At 46.5% G+C, this 18,572-nt stretch overlaps 1 protein-coding gene across 16 annotated transcripts in view; it reads right to left on the reverse strand.

Moving 5' to 3' along the window:
* Nucleotides 1-11,882: 11,882 nt before the first annotated feature.
* Wnk2 (WNK lysine deficient protein kinase 2) overlaps nt 11,883-18,572 on the reverse strand; it is a 118,465-nt gene continuing 111,775 nt past the window's right edge. For 11 of the 16 annotated variants that reach the window (XM_031359719.1, XM_031359730.1, XM_031359729.1 and 8 more), the window contains 2 exons: nt 18,215-18,453; nt 13,245-14,816 (listed from right to left, as the gene is read on the reverse strand). In XM_031359719.1, the coding sequence (XP_031215579.1) occupies nt 14,487-14,816; nt 18,215-18,453 (569 nt within the window). In that variant the 3' untranslated portion in view covers nt 13,245-14,486. Of the gene's footprint in view, nt 12,087-13,244; nt 14,817-16,549; nt 16,984-18,214; nt 18,454-18,572 lie in introns of those variants that run through there. The other 5 variants (XM_031359733.1, XM_031359726.1, XM_031359734.1 and 2 more) reach the window with 2 other exon arrangements.

Below are 18,572 nucleotides of genomic sequence, written 5' to 3' on the forward strand. Positions count from 1 at the left end.
CATTTTGCTCAATTTCTACAATGCTTTCAGAGAACAGCAGTCTTAGATAATTTTTTAAAATTTTATTTATTTATTTTATGTATATGAGTACACTGTTGCTCTCTTCAGACACACCAGAAGAGGGCATCAGACCCCATTGCAGATGGTTGTGAGCCACCATGTGGTTGCTGGGAATTGAACTCAGGACCTCTGAAAAAGCAGTCAGTGCTCTTAAGTACTGAGCCATCTCTCCAGCCCAGTCTTAGATAATTTTAAAAGTCTATCTAGAGCACACCCTCAACAAGAGGTTCAGGGCCACTGAGCGTATATAGACCTGTGCTCTGCTGGGCTCAAAGCCTAGATGCTGTTTGGAAAGTAGAAGAACTTATCCAAAAACCATGTCTACTGTCTGATAGGTTCTTTCTCCACTGCCGGTGAAATGAACCAATTAAAGCCAGATTAGAATATATTATATTATTGGGAAGCTGCTCTTGGGATAGTTCACTGGCCCCAAGGACCAATGCCAAGGAAGTCACCATGGGCAGAGAGGAGCAGGGAGGGGGAGGAGAAAGAGAGAAAGTGTGCATACAGAGAGAGAAGGGAAGAGGAGAAAGAGAAAGTGCACAGAAAGTCTGGATTAAATAGGGAGGGGTCTCTGGGGGAGGGGCATCCCAGCCTTTGGGTTGGAAAGTTTAGGGTTGGGGCCAGGATATGCCAGGTAGGGACTGAGAGATGCTGGGAGAACCTGGAAGCTAGGCCTACTTTGATATGTAAAATATGCACTTCAGTCCCTTGTCCAGCAGTCTGAAACCAAAATGCTGTCTTCAGTGGGCTCCACATACCTTGCCCAAAACTGATCTATTGAAACTTAATCCTGTTACCTCCCCCCTCAGTTTAGGCAGCAGACCCTCTGACAGTCTGAGCTTGGAAGCTACTATTCCCACCTGGGGAGCTCAAACAAAAAGCTCTTTGCAGACTGTCACTTCCTTTGAAGTAGCCGCTACCTGGAAGTTTACCTGCAGAGATGGGGGTTGGGGGGAAACGCCCACCACCTGAAGACATCCTGAAGATGTCAGAGCTGCTGGGGACTTTGGCACCTGACCTTTTCTGCAGTGTTTATGTTATGCAAATATCATATAAACTAGAGATTTGGTTTCGCTTTGGTGTAACTATATAAATCCTGGCCTCTATGAGTAAAATGGGATACCCTGATTGGAATTCAACTTGGTATTTGTAATTTCTCTCGCATTTCGAATTCTCTTTCAGGTCCTCGTTCCCTCCTCTGAGAGAACTGTTCGTGAAACTGCAGGCAGTTTCATAATCCCACTGCGGTGCTGGTGGGATGGATAGCCTTTGGGAAATGAGAAGCCTTGGGTGTTTTCAATCCCATGGATGGGTCAGTGCCCCCTGAAAGGACTAGAGAAGCTAACAGAGCCCCATCTTTGCTTTCTGTTATAGTTTCAATATGAAACATCCCCATAGGCACTTGGACCTCAGTTAGAGGTGAGGCCTAGGGGGCAGAAGCAGGTCTCAAAGGTCAAGCTTTTGAAGGTGATAGCTCCATTCTAGGTTGCAGCCCACTTTCTCTGCCTCCTGGTCTGACAGAATGTGAACAGCCACTCCCGCACACTCTCACCCACATGGGTAGAACGGAACTACCAGGCTTTCTCCATTAGAATGGACTGAAATCCAAAGGAAACCTTTCCTTTTACAAGCTGTTGCTGTTACGTATTTTGGTTGCAGCCATACAAAAACAACCAAACGTGCCAGCCTGTGCCAAGTAAGACATGTAGCAACCAGGGACCCCCTTGTTTTCCTGTGAAGACAGTGTTGTCACTGACTGGCCTTGAACTCTATATAGCTGAGAATCACCTTAAATCTGTGATCCTCTTGCCTCTGACTCCTGATTGTAGGCATGTGTCATTATCCCTAGTTTATACTTGATACAGGGGTTAGGACCCAGGGCTTGGTGCATGCTAGGCAAGCATTCTAAACACTGAGTTATATCAGTGACCTCTGGTACCATTTCTGAAGCAGTGGGAAACTCTCTCAGGACTGAATGCTGCTCCTGATGTCAGAGGAGACTCACAATCTCCAGAATGTTAAGGATGAGTATTTCACTCTTTACAAATTTTCCAGTATTGGAAATGGCTCAGTGGATAAAGTAAGTTCTCGCCATGTAATCGTGAAGGTAGGAGTCTGGATTCCCCAGATAAAGCCAGTTGTAGGAGCACACAGCTGTTGTTTCCAGCATGCCTAAGGCAAAACGGAGGTGGAGAAAGGAGAGATCCCCAAAGCTTATGCGCCAACTAACCTTAACAACAGAGTCTCAAGGTGGATGGCAAGCACCTACACCCAAAGCTTGACCTCTGACCTCCACACATGTGCTGTACCACACATAGTCTCACATTCTCACACATACCTGAAAATGTGTGGGTTCATATACATACATATGTCGTATATACATACTTAACACACACATACAGGTACACCAAAAATTACCAAGTATCGGGTATTTTGTTACAGTAATGCAATGAACTAGAATACCTTACTTTGGCCCTACCTCGTGTGCCCGTGCCCATAGGAGGCCCACCTGGTGAGCTGCCTTTGCTGGCCCGGAAGGCTTTTCCAACTTCCTCATTCACAGTTCACAGCTTTGGAATGACCTGTATGCTGAGGGACAGCCAGCGGCTGAGGATGCCCAACAGGGGTTGTCTGAGAGACTCCTTGTCCACAGGTATACCTGAGAACTTTCTGGAACCTGGGTTCAGAGTGAGGGTGTCCTCAAAGCCACAGGCAGAGAGAATGTCAGCAGCCATGTACTTCCCACCCTGCCATTTTTCCTGACTATCACAGTCCCACAATTCCTTGCAGACCACTCCTGCTTCCTTTAAAAGTTCAAACAAAACAATCTGAGAAATGTCCTGGGGCCGGTACACAGTAAAACTTCTCTGAATCTCATTTTCCCCTCCTACAAAACGGACAGACTGACAAGAGAACCCAGCCCATTAGGCATTCCCAGGAACCTTCAGTGTTGGTTGGTATTCTGGGTGTTTAACAGCCCAGATCCCACCTCTGACAAGAAATAGAATCTAATTATTGTTTTACTTGATTTGAGTTGACTCTTCATGCTGAGGGTAGGGGCTGCTTTCAATAATGGCTCCACAGCACAGAGCACGAACACATCATCTCCTCCTGATGACTACTGACCACGTAATTGCACACACACATACAAAAGAGCAACAGCTTGTAAGAACAAGATAATTATAGGCTCATCCCTGCACTTTCGAGAAGTTTTCAAAATATACTCTGCAATTATTTTTAGACCTTTCCACACACATCTGGTAAGAAATGACATCAACCCCTGAGAGATGTTTGTCATGGGCCCTGATCTGCGGCTCTTCTATGGGATTCATGAGGATAATTGGGTTCCCTCACCCCTTTGCTCTCAAAACTGGGAGAAAGCATGTTTACACTCGGGTTATGACAGTTTGGACTATACATGACACAAGAGAGGAAAGGATTTCTGTATAGGAATGAGAGGTGTCTCTCTGGCCAAAGAAAGCACTTGAGGGAACCTCACAAAGTCCTTTGATAGCTCAGCCAGAGTTGCAGACTGGGCTGGCTTCCCCTACCTCCCTCTGCTGAGGCCACACACGGTGGCCTGTGGACCAGAGCCAGTCTGTAAACAGAGAGGATGTAGCTCGATCAATGTCATACTCCGGGGGAGTGTTCAAATACGTACAACCTGGAGACTATCACAGAATGACGAACCTGTGAACTTAAGGACAAGTAAAGGCACATATGTTCAGGCCGTGGTCCCTGCTGCTATGGTTGGAATGTGAAATGTCCCTCACAGGTGAAATGCTCCCTAGAGGCTCACAAGTTTGAACATTTGCTTATCTACTGGGTGCTCTTCAAGGCATTGTGGAACCAATGGGGCTGTGGCCTTAGTGGGGGAAGAGTGTCACCAGAGGTGATCTCAAAGGTGATGTCTTACTTCTAGATCCAGCTCAAGATCTCTGAGTCTTATCTACCATGATGTGAGCAAGCCATCCTGACAAAGGGCCACTACTATAGACCAAGCTGTTTTAGTCACCATGCTTTTCCTGCCATGAAGCTGCCTCTTAAAAAAAAAAAAGATTTATTTATTATTATATGTAAGTACACTGTAGCTGTCCTTAGACACACCAGAAGAGGGCGTCAGATCTCATTACGGATGGTTGTGAGCCACCATGTGGTTGCTGGGAATTGAACTCAGGATCTTTGGGAAGAGCAGTGAGCGTTCTTACCCACTGAGCCATCTTACCAGCCTGAGACTGCCTCTTAAAATAATCATGGCCTCCTTAAGGTAGCTTTGATTTAGGATTCTACCACAAGAAAAGTAACTGCTACCCCCAAAGGGACTTCTGGGAGATGATAGAACCCTCAGGAGGTGGGGCCTAGTAGAAGTATGTGTACGTGTAGACCAGTGGTCAATTTGGGGTGTCTATTTCAGTAGCCTTGCACCTTAGTTTTTGAGAGAGAGAGTCTCTCACTGAACCTGGAATTCATCGATTCTACTAGACTGGCTAATTCCCAGGGATCTCCTGTCTCTGCCTCCCCCATGCTGGAATTACAAGTGCACATCATAACCGGGTAGTGGTGGCATATGCCTTTAATCCCAGCACTTGGGAGGGAGAGGCAGGCAGATTTCTGAGTTCAGGGCCAGCCTGGTCTACAGAGTGAGTTCCAGGCCAGCCAGGGCTATACAGAGAAACCCTGTTTCAAAACAAACAAACAAAGTGCACATCATGCCAACCTTTTTCAAATTCAGCTCCTCATGCTTGAATGGTAAGCATGTTACCCACTGAGCCAGTCTCAGTGGGAGATTGAGGTGGGTGGGGTATACCTCGAAGGAGACTCTGGGGCTTGGCTCTTCCATGCATCCAAGGTAAGATATCTTGCTTCTCCATGTGCTCCATCTGCCTTGCCAAAGTCCCAAAGCCTAGATACCCTGTCATGAATGAAACACGTCAAACTATGAGCCACAAATATGCCTCCTTCCCTTCTAAGCTGTTTCCCAGGGCTTTCTCCATAGTAATTGAAAGCTGGCTATTGCTTGGTTTTGTAGGCTTTGATTTTTTTCAAAATGTACTTTTAATATGGGTTCAGTTCACAGGATTTGGCAGCAGCTGCTAACGATCCACTATCAAACACTTCACGGATACACCAGCAGTCTAGTTCAGTAGTGTCAGGAGAGCAAACATGAATCAGCATTGTTGACACAACCTGGAAGAAACAGGCCTCAGCCGAATCGTCATGAGTCAGCAGGAGCAATTAGGACCACCAGGGACGCCAGGAGAAGTTCCTTACTGCGCCTCTCTCAAAAAGGTGAAGACCAGCAGAGAAGCAAGACCAAGAAACGTCGCAGAGCTGGCTACGTAGCCCCCTCCCCCATCACTATCCGTTGGGTCCTATTTATGCTCCCTCCAAGCATCATGTATCCTCCCACGGGTCTTACCTCACATGTGAGTCTGTCTTAGCAAAACTCCATTTGAGTCAGTATCAGCTGACACCACTCTGCCGATTGGCCCGAGTCTAAGGAAGCAGCAAGAAGAAGTTTTTTGGTACGTTTCTTTCTACGAAGTCACAATAAGCAGAGGTCAGCAATGCAATGTAAGGCAAACCATTACATGCGTGTCATTAGGGAAGAATCCTTCCTCACGCATCCTTTCACCTGTTTCTGCTTCAGCAAAACATTTTCTCACCTGTATCCTCTTCAGGAAAACATCCTTTCACATAACTGACTTTGTAAAGAAACCAGAAATTTCTACTTCACGGTTCCTCCATCATTTGCCAGGGCCCGAGTTGGCGTGATCACCATGTTGTTGTTGGAGTTCATTGTTCTAAACACAGGTCAGCTGTTATCAGTCTGTGGCTTCCCTACGTGGCCTCTCTCATGTCTTTTCTTCTTGTCCCTTGTTTGTTTGCTTTTCTGTTTTGTTTTGTTTTGTTTTTGAGACAGGGTTTCTCTGTGTAATCTTGACTGTCTTGGAACTTGCTCTGTAGATCAGGCTAGCATGTCCCTGTCTTCCAAGTCCTGGGATAAAGTTGTGTGCCACCATGCCCAGCTTAACTCTGATTTTAACAAAAAGGTTTAGCTTATTTTTTGACAATTCCAGTCTCTCTCTCTCTCTCTCTCTCTCTCTCTCTCTCTCTCTCTCTCTCTTTCTCTCTCTCTCTTTCTCTTTCTCTCTCTCTCACTCACACACATAATGTATTTTGATCATATTCATGCTCATTGCCCCCACTTTGGCCTTTCTTCCCTATTCTCCCCAACATGATCCCCTCCTACCTTTATGTCTTCTCAAATCTTAGCTAGTCTGCTGTGCACAGTTAGCACCGTGGACAATCGGCATTGTTCATTCCCAGCCTCTCAGCATTCTGACCAGTTACAAGCTTCTGCATTAATCACTCCCACTGCACGTTAGCACTGATTTTTGAGTACAAAAATGCCATTTTAAGCTTTTATTTTGTATTGTTATTATTAGTGTGCATGTATTTGGGTGTGTATGTGCAGGCTTAGGCAAGCATGTGCCACAACGTATATGTGGAGGTTCGAGGACAATTTAAAGAGTTTTTCCTTTCCTTCCTGTAATGTTTTTTTGCTATTTTGTGGGGTTTTCTTTCTTTCACCTTTCTCTCCACTTTTTCTGTCACCCTTTCAACTCCCTAACACTAGACAAGAGAGAAAAAAGAATAGAGAGGAGAGGAAAGAGATCCCTGAATAAAGCTAGGAGTCACAAAGGGGAGATGTTATTGTTAGACTACTTTCTGCTGATTAGGGGCATGGAGTCTAATCTTTGTCTTCAGAATATCTAATTTCTTCTTGTTTCTTGTTTGTGCACAACTACGTAACAAACCTTGAACAATAACAACCAACAACCCATCCCACCTCTCCCCTATCCCACCTCTCCAGGCCCTAGCATTTATATATCCTCTGATTTGTCCCCCAGAATTCCAAATGTCCAAATTGCAGAAACTATCTGCAGCTGGCAAAATCATACCTGTGCTAGAGCATATAGTTAGCTGCTGTGGACAATTCATTTCTCCCAACTTCAAAATGACTGGCAGAATTGTTCATAATATTCCACGTAGTGCTTTGAATGTCCATGGACAGCCTTGACCCCTCCTCCCCCCACCCTCACTTAGTTTTAAGACAAAGTCTTACTGGATGGCTTAAGCAGACCTCCTGCCTCAGCCGCTGGAGCAGCAGTTCTCAACCTGGGGGTCATGACTCCTCTGGGGGTTGTGTAGCAGATACCTTTATATCAGATATTTACATTAAAATTCTTAACAGTAGCAAAACTACAGTTTCAAGGGAGCAATGAAGTAATTGCATGGTTGGGGGTCACCACAACATAAGGACCTGTATTACTGGGTTGCAGCATCAGGAAGGTGGAGAACCACTGCTCTAGAATAATTGGGATTATAGGTCCTTACAAGCAGCACAGCTTGTTTTAATTTTTATGAACATTTTTGTTTCTATTTTCTCTTTTAATTTCTTCAGTGTATAGACTATTTGGAAGTATGCTGTCTCATTTCCAAACTGAGTATTTTCTAATGATCCATTATTGTTTTCAAACGTAGTCTTTATTGGTCAAAGAACATTTGTTTGTGTGACTTGAACCCTCTTTAAATATTTAATAGGTCAGTTACTTTTAACTCCAGAATATAGTTCTCTTCATACCTATGTCATGTGAACATAAAAAACCCTGTGCCTGGATGGGAGTATACGCCTGTGTGTGAGGCTCTGGCTTCAATCTCCAACAACAACCAAAAACGTAGGGGAAACTAGAGGGAGAGAGGAAGGAAAGGAAGGACAGAAGGAAGGGAGGGGAATTGGGAATGTGTCTGAAGATGGAACAGTAATTATGCTCAAGTCTTTTATATTCTCAGTGAGTGCTGTGGTCCTTTCCCAGACACAGGACAGCCCTTCACCCAAAATGCTGTCTGGATATTGAGAGTGAGAGTGGTGAACACACACACACACCCACACATGCATACACACACACACACACACACACACACACACACACACGCACACACACACATGCATACACACACACACAGAAGAAGAGGTGAAGAGACTTGACAACTCATATAGTGAGGCTCTTAGGGAGTACAGGATGGCTTTCTAAGTAGGTCCAAAATGGACACGATCGATAGAGAGGAAAGACTGGCCAGGGGCTTTTGGATCGGTCAGAGCAGGGCAAGTTGAAGGCATGTAGGTGGGGGCCTCAGAGTCGGACGTGATGCTTTTACTCCTACCAATGTGGAAAACAACCATACTCTCTTCTCAGACTTCTCAGATGGGTGCAAAAGGAAATAAGGGGAAGGTAAAATAAAGGCTGTCAGCAAGCACCAGACACAGGCTCTTGATGGTAGTGCCTGCCATCTTCTTGTCATGTTCATGACTAAGATGAATACTGAAAGGACTGTCATGGATTTCTCTCTGCAGTTTGTCAGTTTTGCTCACATATTTCAAAGCGTTTTCTTTTGGCACACAGTTGGAACTTGGCCACCTGACCCCTTTGTCATTGTAAAATGGTTCTTAATTGGCAATATAAGTGTTACTATGAAAACTGTGGTTGATGTTATGAGACCCACCCATACCTCCTCCTTATGGTAGTGTTAGGATGGTACACCTGTGACTGCCTTTTACTTTTGTGTGTCTTTTTTTTTTTTTCTGAGACAGGGTTTCTCTGTGTAGCCCTGGCTGTCCTGGGACTCACTCTGTAGACCAGGCTGGCCTCGAACTTAGAAATCCGCCTGCCTCTGCCTCCCAAGTGCTGGGATTAAAGGCATGCACCACCACTGCCTGGCTACTTTTGCGTGTCTTTAAAGTCCATTTATTAGAGCTACTTCCACCCCTTTTGGGATGGCATGCCCATGTCCACTTTTTACCTTGGCCTGTGTCATTCTTAAATAGGCAAAATGTTTGAATCTTGCTGTTATTAACTCTAACCTGAGAATTTCTTTAAACTGATCAGACTATTTATATACCATTATAAAATATGGTCATCACCATGGTTAGGTCTAAGTCTATTTGCTATTTGATTCTGATCTTGTCTGTTCTCTGATCCCCTTTTCCTATGGTCTCACAACCCTGAGTTCTAAAATTACTTCTGTAGCCCTTGGCACCTGTCTGGCCAACAGATCCTTGTGCAGCTGGCCTGATGAGTGACCTCTATCCATGGTTCCGTGTAGTCTATGATTCTGTGGGGAAGGGCTACATGGGCTCCATCTCTGTGGAGCAAGAGAGAAGCGATTTAACCCACTGTGTATGTAGGTACTTGGTCTTGGATGTTCCAGCCCCTGTGAGTGGCATACAAATGAGCTAACAGTTGTGGTATCTATGGCATCCCTGAATGACTAAGGCACTATTTGCCTTTGTTTCCTATAAGTCAAGGTTGGGTTCCTAGTCTAGGACAACAAATGTGGTTTGTATATGCTTGGCCCAGGGAGTGGCACTATTAGGAGTTGTGGCCTTATTGGAGGAAGTGTGTCATTGTGGGTGTGGGATTTAAGACCCTAGTCCTAGCTGCCTGGAAGGCAGTCTTCTCCTGGCAGCCTTCAGATGATGTAGAACTCTCAGCTCCTCCTGCACCATGCCTGCCTGGATACGGCCATGCTCCTGTCTTGATGTGGATGGACTGATCCTGTAAGCCAGCTCCAATTCAATGTTGTCCTTATAAGAGTAACCTTGGTCATGGTGTCTGTTCACAGCAGAAACCCTAAGACACCAAGTTACCTGTATGCCTGAAACAGTTGTAGACTCTCATATCCTTGGCTGCTGAGGATCTTGAGGAAATGTGAAGCTCCATAAGTCTAGCTTTTCCTGAGTCCTAGAGAACCAGCTAGATCTCCAAGGCATACTTTAAATCTCAAGGGCTGAGTACTTGGTCATGAGAGATGTGAGATCTTGAGATGACCTCTAGTGATGACAAAGTATAGATGTTGGGAACATCTCCCATGCTCAGCTGGAGGACACATTGAACTGTAGCTAGAGACTAAAACCACCCAGACCCAGCTTTGTCATATTTTGATGTTCAAAAACCCTAGGAGCTGTCTCAGACCTATTCCTGTGGGCAGGGATGGGCTGTGTAAATGATTTCCACAGCATGCTTTCCTGTCAAGGCAACTCAGAAGTTGTAGGTGTTTTTCTGAGGGTGCATATACACATCTGTGCATGTGTGTGGAGGCCAGAGAACAAGGTCATGTGTTATGGGAAAACTCTGCCAGTTAAGGTTGAAGTTTACCATTAACTGGAAAGCCTTCTGGGGTTCAGCACAATATGGAGGATTTCCTTCATTGGTAGGGCTTCTCCTTCTCTGACCTTGTCTGAGGAGTTCAACACCCAGACCCCCATCCCTTAGATTACAAGATCAACTTCCTTTATCCTAAGTAAGAATCCATTCAGCTAGCACCCGAGATTCTTGAAATGGTTCTGCTTGCTAGTGAGGCATTGTGGTACCTTAGCCTTCAGCCAATGACCTTTGCCCATCTTGGAACCTTTGTTCCTACTCACAGTTCCCAAAATTATGTATGCCTTGAAGCACCCCAAGTAAAGTTGATTTGACTCCCCGCAGCTGGTCCTGGTATGATCATTCACCATATGCACTCACAGGGCTTCCACCCCACCCCCATCATCTCTGTTCCCTTTGCCTGTGTGGACCATATCAGCAGATGATTCACAAGGGCAAGGAGACCCACAAGGTGGCTCTCAGCTGCTGTCTACCTTACTTTTTGTGTATATGTGAACTTGTGTGTGTGCACATGTGTGATGGTGCACTTGTGGTGTCAGAGGCCAACTCTGGGTTTTCTGTCTATGGCTTTCAGATTTATTTGTTCAGACAGGTCTCTCACTGACTACAGTTCAACATTTCAGGTCAACCAGATGACCAGCCACTAGGAATCTGCACTTTGGTACATAACCTTATACAAACGAACATGTTACCCCCTGAGCCATTTCCCTAGGCCTGCTTACCTCTCTCTTTGCCTATCCACAGAGTTCTAGGAATCTGTCTCTACCTCTACAGCACTGTGGTTACAAATGTGGACTGCCATACCTGACTTTTCTTTTAGGTTTTGAGGATTGAACTTGGGTCAAGCATTTTACTAACTGAGCCATCTTCTTAGCCTGGTTTCCTGTTTTTTTTTTTTTTTGTTTGTTTTTGTTTTTGCTTTTTTAAAGATTTATTTATTTAATGTATATGGGTACACTGAACAGATGGTCGCTCCGGTCAACCCCGCTCGCTTAGTCCCTGCTCGCTCCGGCCCAAAGATTATTTATTATTATAAATTATTATTATTATAAGTAGCTGTCTTCAGATGCGCCAGAAGAGGGCGTCAGATTCTCATTATGAGTGGTTGTGAGCCACCATGTGGTTGCTGGGATTTGAACTCAGGACCTTTGGAAGAGCAGTCAATGCTTTTACTTTACCCACTGAGCCATCTTGGCAGCCCTGGTTTCCCGCTTTTAATGTGAGCTTTTGACATACTCCACCGTGGGGAAGTGTAGCTCTACTGGAGCTGGTGGTCCTGACCTCTACCCCCAAGAGGGTGCAGATTCCATGTTGGTTTCTTTCCTGATGGCACCCACAGGTTCTGGAAAGGAGGCTCTCTCTCAGCCTCCATATGCTTTCCCTTTGATGGGGGCAGATGATTTTGGCTTCTTTGGGCCAGAGAAAAGACCAGGTGACATGGAGCTGTGTAGGCTGTGTCTGAGAAGGGGCACCGTGTGAGGAGCCTCCAGGGATTTACAGAGAATGGGCTGACTGGCCCCTCTCCAACTCTTCACATCTCTCTCTTGCCTGCCCAGAAGACCACTGGAAAGGAGGAAGTTTGAAATACCAAAGTCCTGTCTCCCCCAAAATATGTTTTATTCTTGCATTACATTTGTGTTTCCAATTGTGAATAAAAAAATGGTTAGAAAGTGGTTACAAAACAGCGTGAATGGACTAGAGGAGTGGCTGCCCTGGGGTCTGCTGCTTCTTCTCCTGGATGATGCAGTGAGGGCCTGGCGTAGGGGCCGGCTCAGTCGGGCTTTTCACTCTCAGGATCTAGAAAACAAAATGGCCACAGCTCACTACAGACCTCTGAGGCACTGGCCTCTCACCTAAGGCTGGGCCCTGGTGCCTGTGCACACAGCCCTGCCTGAGCATCTGGCCCCTTTCCCAGGAGCTTCTAAAGCAAAGGAAGAAGGGTGGGATCAGAGCCATGCCAGGAGGTGGCTGTGCACTGGACAGACAGCCCTATTCTCTGGGCTGACTGCCACCTGGATATCTTCTAAGAACAGCCAGACACTCGGCAATGACCACGTAAGCCCAGAAAGACAAGGCCTCACCCCTGTTCCACTGGACCATTCTGGATTAAGCTGGCCTCGGAGCCCTGGGAGAAAACAGTGACACTCAATTTCTGCTTCTGCTTAGTGCCAGTGCCAGTGCTAAGATAAGGGAGGCACAGTGATATGGCTGCAGGGGTCTGAACAGAAGCAGCAAGCTTGGTGCTGTATCTTGAGACAGCACCTCTAGCAAGATGGATTTCATGTTGTCTGGACCGGGTCTCTAGTGCACACATATAAGTCCCCAACCCGAAGGGTTTGCTGACCTACCACAGGACAAGACTTCTCCCTAAACCAGTATCTTTCACAATGCTCTGGGCTTCTCAGGAAGGCCAGTGCCTCTCAGACGAGCTAGGCTGTCCCTTGCCCAACTCTACTCAACAAGCTCAAGAGCCTGAAAGAGAAGCCCCACCAACCATGGGAGGGGGTGGACCAGGAGTTCCTAGGACTCATATAACCTGGGTTTTCTAGGACGCAGTGCCAGCTGTGTGTAACAGGATTGGAAATGCAGGCTTCCTTCTGTGAGGTCCACCCTTTCTACCTGCACTTCTGAAAGCAATGCCTGCCAATGCATAGGCTTGTAGACCAGCCAACAGACTGCAGAGTAAGCTACAATGCCAGGCTACAGCTAATAGCCTGGGGACAGCCAGCCTGGGCCACACCCAGCAGTACCAGTGCAGAGCAACTAGCAACCCCACCAGAGGCTTGGTTCTCATCTCCCAGCTTTATGAGCCCTGTTCTCTGGGGGTACAGGACACATGGCTAGTGGTTCCAAGCAGAGGCCAGGCCAGGCCCACCTGGGCTGCCCATAACTATCTTCTACAAGGCCAGTCAGCTTGGCTTTGATGTAAATAGGGGGCAAGAATAAAAGCTGCCATTTCACAGTATTTTCAAGCAAACGTTTATTTTTCTCCTTCACACATACAGACTCTTGGGGATCCCATGCCACTAGCATTGTCACAGGAGGAAAGGACTTGGGCGCAAGAGGAACGAGAAGACGCAGGCTCCACTTTACTGGGTGGGCCTGTGCGGTGTTCAGACTAGACACAGAGAACACAAATCTCTTATTGCAGCATTGCGGCCTGTTAGAAGCCTCTGCAGTCCCCTGAAAATTCAATTCTGACTGAATTGATGGAATAGTGTATTTAAACCAAAATAATCTAGCTGGTTCAGCTGGTCTGTACAGTTCACAGCGGGGGTCACCCCAAGCAGCCCACCCTCTAACTGGAGGCAGAAAATATTCACCCAGAGGTCAGGGAGCTTTCATATCCCCACCCCCAACCCCAAGTGTCATGGAAACCTCCAGAAGTGCTCCGCCCCCTCAGTAGGCTGGCCTGAGGTTGGCCTGGAGAGGAATTTGCAGGGTGGGGTGGGCAGAGCATAGGCCTCTGTGAAAACCATGGAAAAGAGGGAGAAAGTGAGTGGGACCCCTGAGCTGGAAGGTGGTGTTTGTCTGTATGGTGCTTACAAGAGCCTGCTGGCTATCAGGGCATTCGCCTGGCAGGATCCTCACGGCTCAACAAAGCTGGTGACACTCCTCACAGGGAGAACAACTTCGGGTGACCCCTGTGGCTCTGTTACTGAAGACACCCAGGGTGACCTCACTCTTTCAAGGGGTGAGCTGGGCCTATCCAGCATTTGCGGTCACATTGTCGGTGTTTCCTCTGTTTCTGTTTAAGAAGGTTTTTACACTCTAACCAGCTATCAGCTTCATATCTGTACCCCATTCTCATCTCTACAACATAACACAGTGGAGACAGCATGTCAACTGTAATGGAATCCACTTTTGTGGATGAATGAATGACTTTTTAAAATATGTATTTCCATCAGGAAACAGAAAAGCTCGGATTCAAGGCACTGAGCTGCTGCAGGGGGATGACAAGGTTCTAATCCTTTAACAAGGGCAGGCCATGGGTGTGAGGACTGCCTGTGTAGACTGCAGGAACCTAAGAGTGGCAGGGTCTGAGGCAGCAGGGAAAGTGTCTTGCTGCTCTCTCATGCCCCCGGAGCTGGGGCTCTGTGCCTTGTGCCCATGTGGAGGAGCCATGAGGAGGCCAAACCACAACTGGGTTCTTCCACACACTTCAGTGTTCCATTTGGCCAGGGGCAGGGCAGGAGGCTACGTGATGTGCAGCCGGGGGCCTGGCGTGCTGATTACAGGTGGCCGTAGAAACACTGGGAGCATGGGGACCTGAATAGGGCTCTGACTGCTCCAAGACCCCTCTGGGTTCCCTGGGGCCACCCAGGGTCCCCAGGACACAGGAACAGGGAGCAGGCCTCCATACTGACACAGAGGCAGTGCACAAGGAGGGCCCGAGAGGCTGGAGTGGACAGTACCTGGTATGGGCACAGGCAGGGCTGGGGTGGCTCCAGGAATGGCTGTGGTGGACAGAGGGCCAGGGGCTGGGGCCAGACACGATGTCCCCACTCCTGCTCGAGGCACAGTTGTCTATGAGACACAGAAACAAAGAGGAAGGCAGAGAGGGCTGCAGTCAGTTGGTCTCCTTGTGTAGTTTGTGTGGGTAATGGCTGTCCTCTCTCCCCTGCTTACTACATGGAGGCCTACCTCCAGTGGTTTACCAGCCAGAGTATGTTTGGAACAGAACGTGCAGGGTGTGGGAGGGCACAGGAGTGACCCACACATTTCCACCTCGTAAAACATGATCCAACTACAATAGCCCAGGAGGTGGGAACTCTGGGACAGCCCTCTGGTTTCTCAGGCACTTTGGCCTTAGAGGCAAGGGAAGGAGTTGATGGCTTCCAGAAGCAGCACACCTCTAAAGACAGAACTGGATATGACTACAGCAAGAGATGCTTAAGATGTTTAGGATGCAGCCTTCAGCATCTTAAACAAAACACTTGGGAAACTGAAGATAGTAACTATTAAAGGTTTAACATCACAGTCGAGTCCACCTCACTCCAGGGTAAGCCCCACTGGAAAGGCTATCCTGCAGTTCCCTGCTGAGCATTTGCCTAACACAGAGGAGGCCCTAGCTTCTCTCCCCAGCACCACAAACACACAGCAACAATAGCCGGCCTTCTCCATGCAAAGCAGGATGGACACTCCCCAATCCCCACAACCCTTTACAGAAGGCATGCTCAGCAGTGAAGACCTCTATGGAGCCAGAAGCCATATCTACAGAGGGGTGGCATTAGGCCTTCCCCCAAAGGCTCCTTCATGTTTCTAGTCAATACCTAGTCAAGATGAGACAAGGAAAGAAAAACTGCATATGTCCAAATGACAAGCTTATGCATACAGAAACCCACAGGAATGGCTGAACACATGAATTTAGCAGGACAATAGGCTTTGAGGTACCAGAATCAGTCACATTTCCATGTACTAGAAACATATAACTGGGAGATGAAATTTGTAGGGCTGTGCAGTTTATAACAACAGCATTCCCAATCATTAACCACCTTAGGATGAATTTAATGAGTGATATTAACACCCTACAGAGATGTAAAAAAAAAAACAAACCAGATGCCAAGTTCACAGGAACACTTAAGACTGGCAATATGATAAATCTATGTAGTTCATTGACAGACTTAATCCACTGCCAAGAGACACTCCAGTGGGTTACCTAAAACCTATAAACACTTTAGGACCCAGAAAAACCAAGGAAATCTTGAAGTTCAATAGCAGATGTTCTATCCCTCTAAATAACAAGCTTAATGAAGTTGAAGTAAGGCAATGATTGTGTACTTCGACACACAGGTGCTCATACAACAGCTAATATAGAAAAAAAAAAAACAACCAAATTTAATCTCTTCTATTTTACACTCAATTCTAAGAAAGTCAAAAAGGGTCTGTAAGAGCCCCCATGCATAAACGTGAGGACCTGAATTCAGACTCCTAGCACCTACAGCCTGGTGTGCGGCATTAGTGAGGGGGAGAGGCAGAGACAGGTGGATTCCTATAGCTCACTGACCACACAGTCTAACTAATTGATGAGCACCAGGCTCAGTGAAAAAGATCTTGTCGCCACAAAGGTAAGATGGGGAGAGATGGAGAAAACACTATATGTTGATATCTGGCCTCCATATACATATTCACATACAAGCAGGCTAATACACACAATACACCACTCACATACACACATGGTGGAGGGATAAGACACATGAGTAACCTAAACAAAACAGATATAACAGACTCCCACACATCAATAATAAAAAGATAAGTCATCCCTGACCAAGCACTTTATAGAAGATGCCTGTTAAAAACAAATCAAAGGCAAATCAAGATAACAAAAAAAGGTCTCATTTTGAGATCAAGATAGAGCTCAAATTATTTTTACAGATGACTTTTCATTCTAATGTCCTTTACACAATATTTAGATCTCACAAGGCAATACAAGGAACTAAGGAGTGAAGTGGAAAGGAAAAGAACAGAAAACCAGAAGTTGAGATGTAAATAAGACACACCATTGGAAAGTTTGGCAGAGAACTGTAAACTTTTTTTTTTTAATTTTTATTTGTGTGTATGTGTGTGTCTATATGTATGTGTGTCTGTGCAGGTGTCTAGGAGAGTCAGAAGAAGGACCTGGGTACCCTGGAGCTGGAGTTATAAGCTATTGTGAGCCTCCAGACGTGGGTGCTGGGAGCGGAACTTGGGTCATCTGCAAGAAATTAGAAATGCTAGAATTAGTGGCCTAGCCAGTTTAAGAAGTTTTTCTTTCTTACTCTAGTGCTGGGAACCCAACCCAACATCCTCACAAACACTCTGCCAAGAGAACATTAAGCCAGAGACAGAAACAATAAGTTAGAAATGAATGAGAGACACAACAAAGAATACCATCAAAGATAACATAGTTTTTTTTTTTAAAATGGCTCCCGAAATGAACAAAACCTTAAGAGATAAGGACAATAGGCAGGAAGGGAAGGAAGGACAGACACACAGAAAGAACCAGGGAGTCAGAAATCACCAACACAGCACACTGCTACAAGTATAACTGATTTGAAAGTTACATGGTAACTGATTTGAAAGTCTGGGTGAATTTAGGGACAAGGTAGCAATTAAGAGGGAAACAAAGTTTAACAAATGTCAAGGTAGAACACCCAAATGGTGTTAGAACTAGAAAAGAAAGAGAACTCCTAAGGCAAGCCTTCTCCAAGAGAAGGACAGATGTGTGCTGAGTTCTACGAGCAACTCCTACAGTGTAGGCTCAGGCACATGATATTCACTGCAGACCTCCAACTCCATGTGTGTTTGAAAAGTTTCAAAGCACAAGTTCACAAAGAGATGTTTTCCACTCTGAAAACAACATCCACATGATCCTTCAGCCCAGATGGATTCATCCATGAACTTCATGAATCATTTAAAGTAGAAATAACACCAATCTTCCACACACTCCTCCAGAAAGCCAGAAAAGTGGGGACACTCCTACAGCTAGCTCTACTAAAATCTTATTATGTGCCAACACCTGTGAGGGTGGGCTATTTGCCCTGCCCCATGTTGGCCCCACTTGGATGCAGCTGCCACTCAGGAATGAGGTACATCTGCCCTTTACAGCCTGGAGACAGATGGACATAATGCAGATAGAGATCTGTCTGTACACAATGAGGGTGTAGACAGACTATCTAGCTCAGGGATTCTGGTATACCTGAGTTCTAGAGTCATAGACTCAACCTGTTCCCTGCTGGTCACAAGACCATAGGAAGTTACTTCTAAATCATCATAGGAGCAAAGGTCTAATTCTTTTAGACAAGACAGACCCTGACTTTGGAAGCAAAACATTTAGCAGGATTTGCCATCTGGCATCCAGGATTCTGGCAATGGCTCAAGGCCACAGCTACCATGCCTTTACTACCATATCCCTCCCGGTAGAGCCAGTGCCTGTGCTCACTCACAGCCCGAGCCTCTCCAGAGGCCTCCATGTCATGCAGCTTCTGCGTCTGTTTCAGCTGGTTGAGCGTGGGCTTCACTTGCGCGGCCCCCACAGTCTTGGTTGTCCATTCGTCCACAAGCTTGTGCAGATCATCCGTGAAGGTGCCTTTCTTGTTGTTGCTGTTGTTCACCTGCGCCTGGACGTGCAGGGTGGGCTGGGGACCTGGCTCAGGGCCTGGGGCCAGGCTGCTGGTGGAAGACCCTGGGGAGTCATATAGGCCAGGATTGGTGACACCACGCACTCACCTAGCACCACTGACAGGCTGGCCGCAGTCATTCTCACACGATGGCTAGGACAATCAATGGCCTACTCTGGCCAAG

The sequence above is a fragment of the Mastomys coucha genome, unplaced genomic scaffold (assembly GCF_008632895.1).
Source record: "Mastomys coucha isolate ucsf_1 unplaced genomic scaffold, UCSF_Mcou_1 pScaffold7, whole genome shotgun sequence".
In the NCBI taxonomy this organism is placed as follows: domain Eukaryota; kingdom Metazoa; phylum Chordata; class Mammalia; order Rodentia; family Muridae; genus Mastomys; species Mastomys coucha.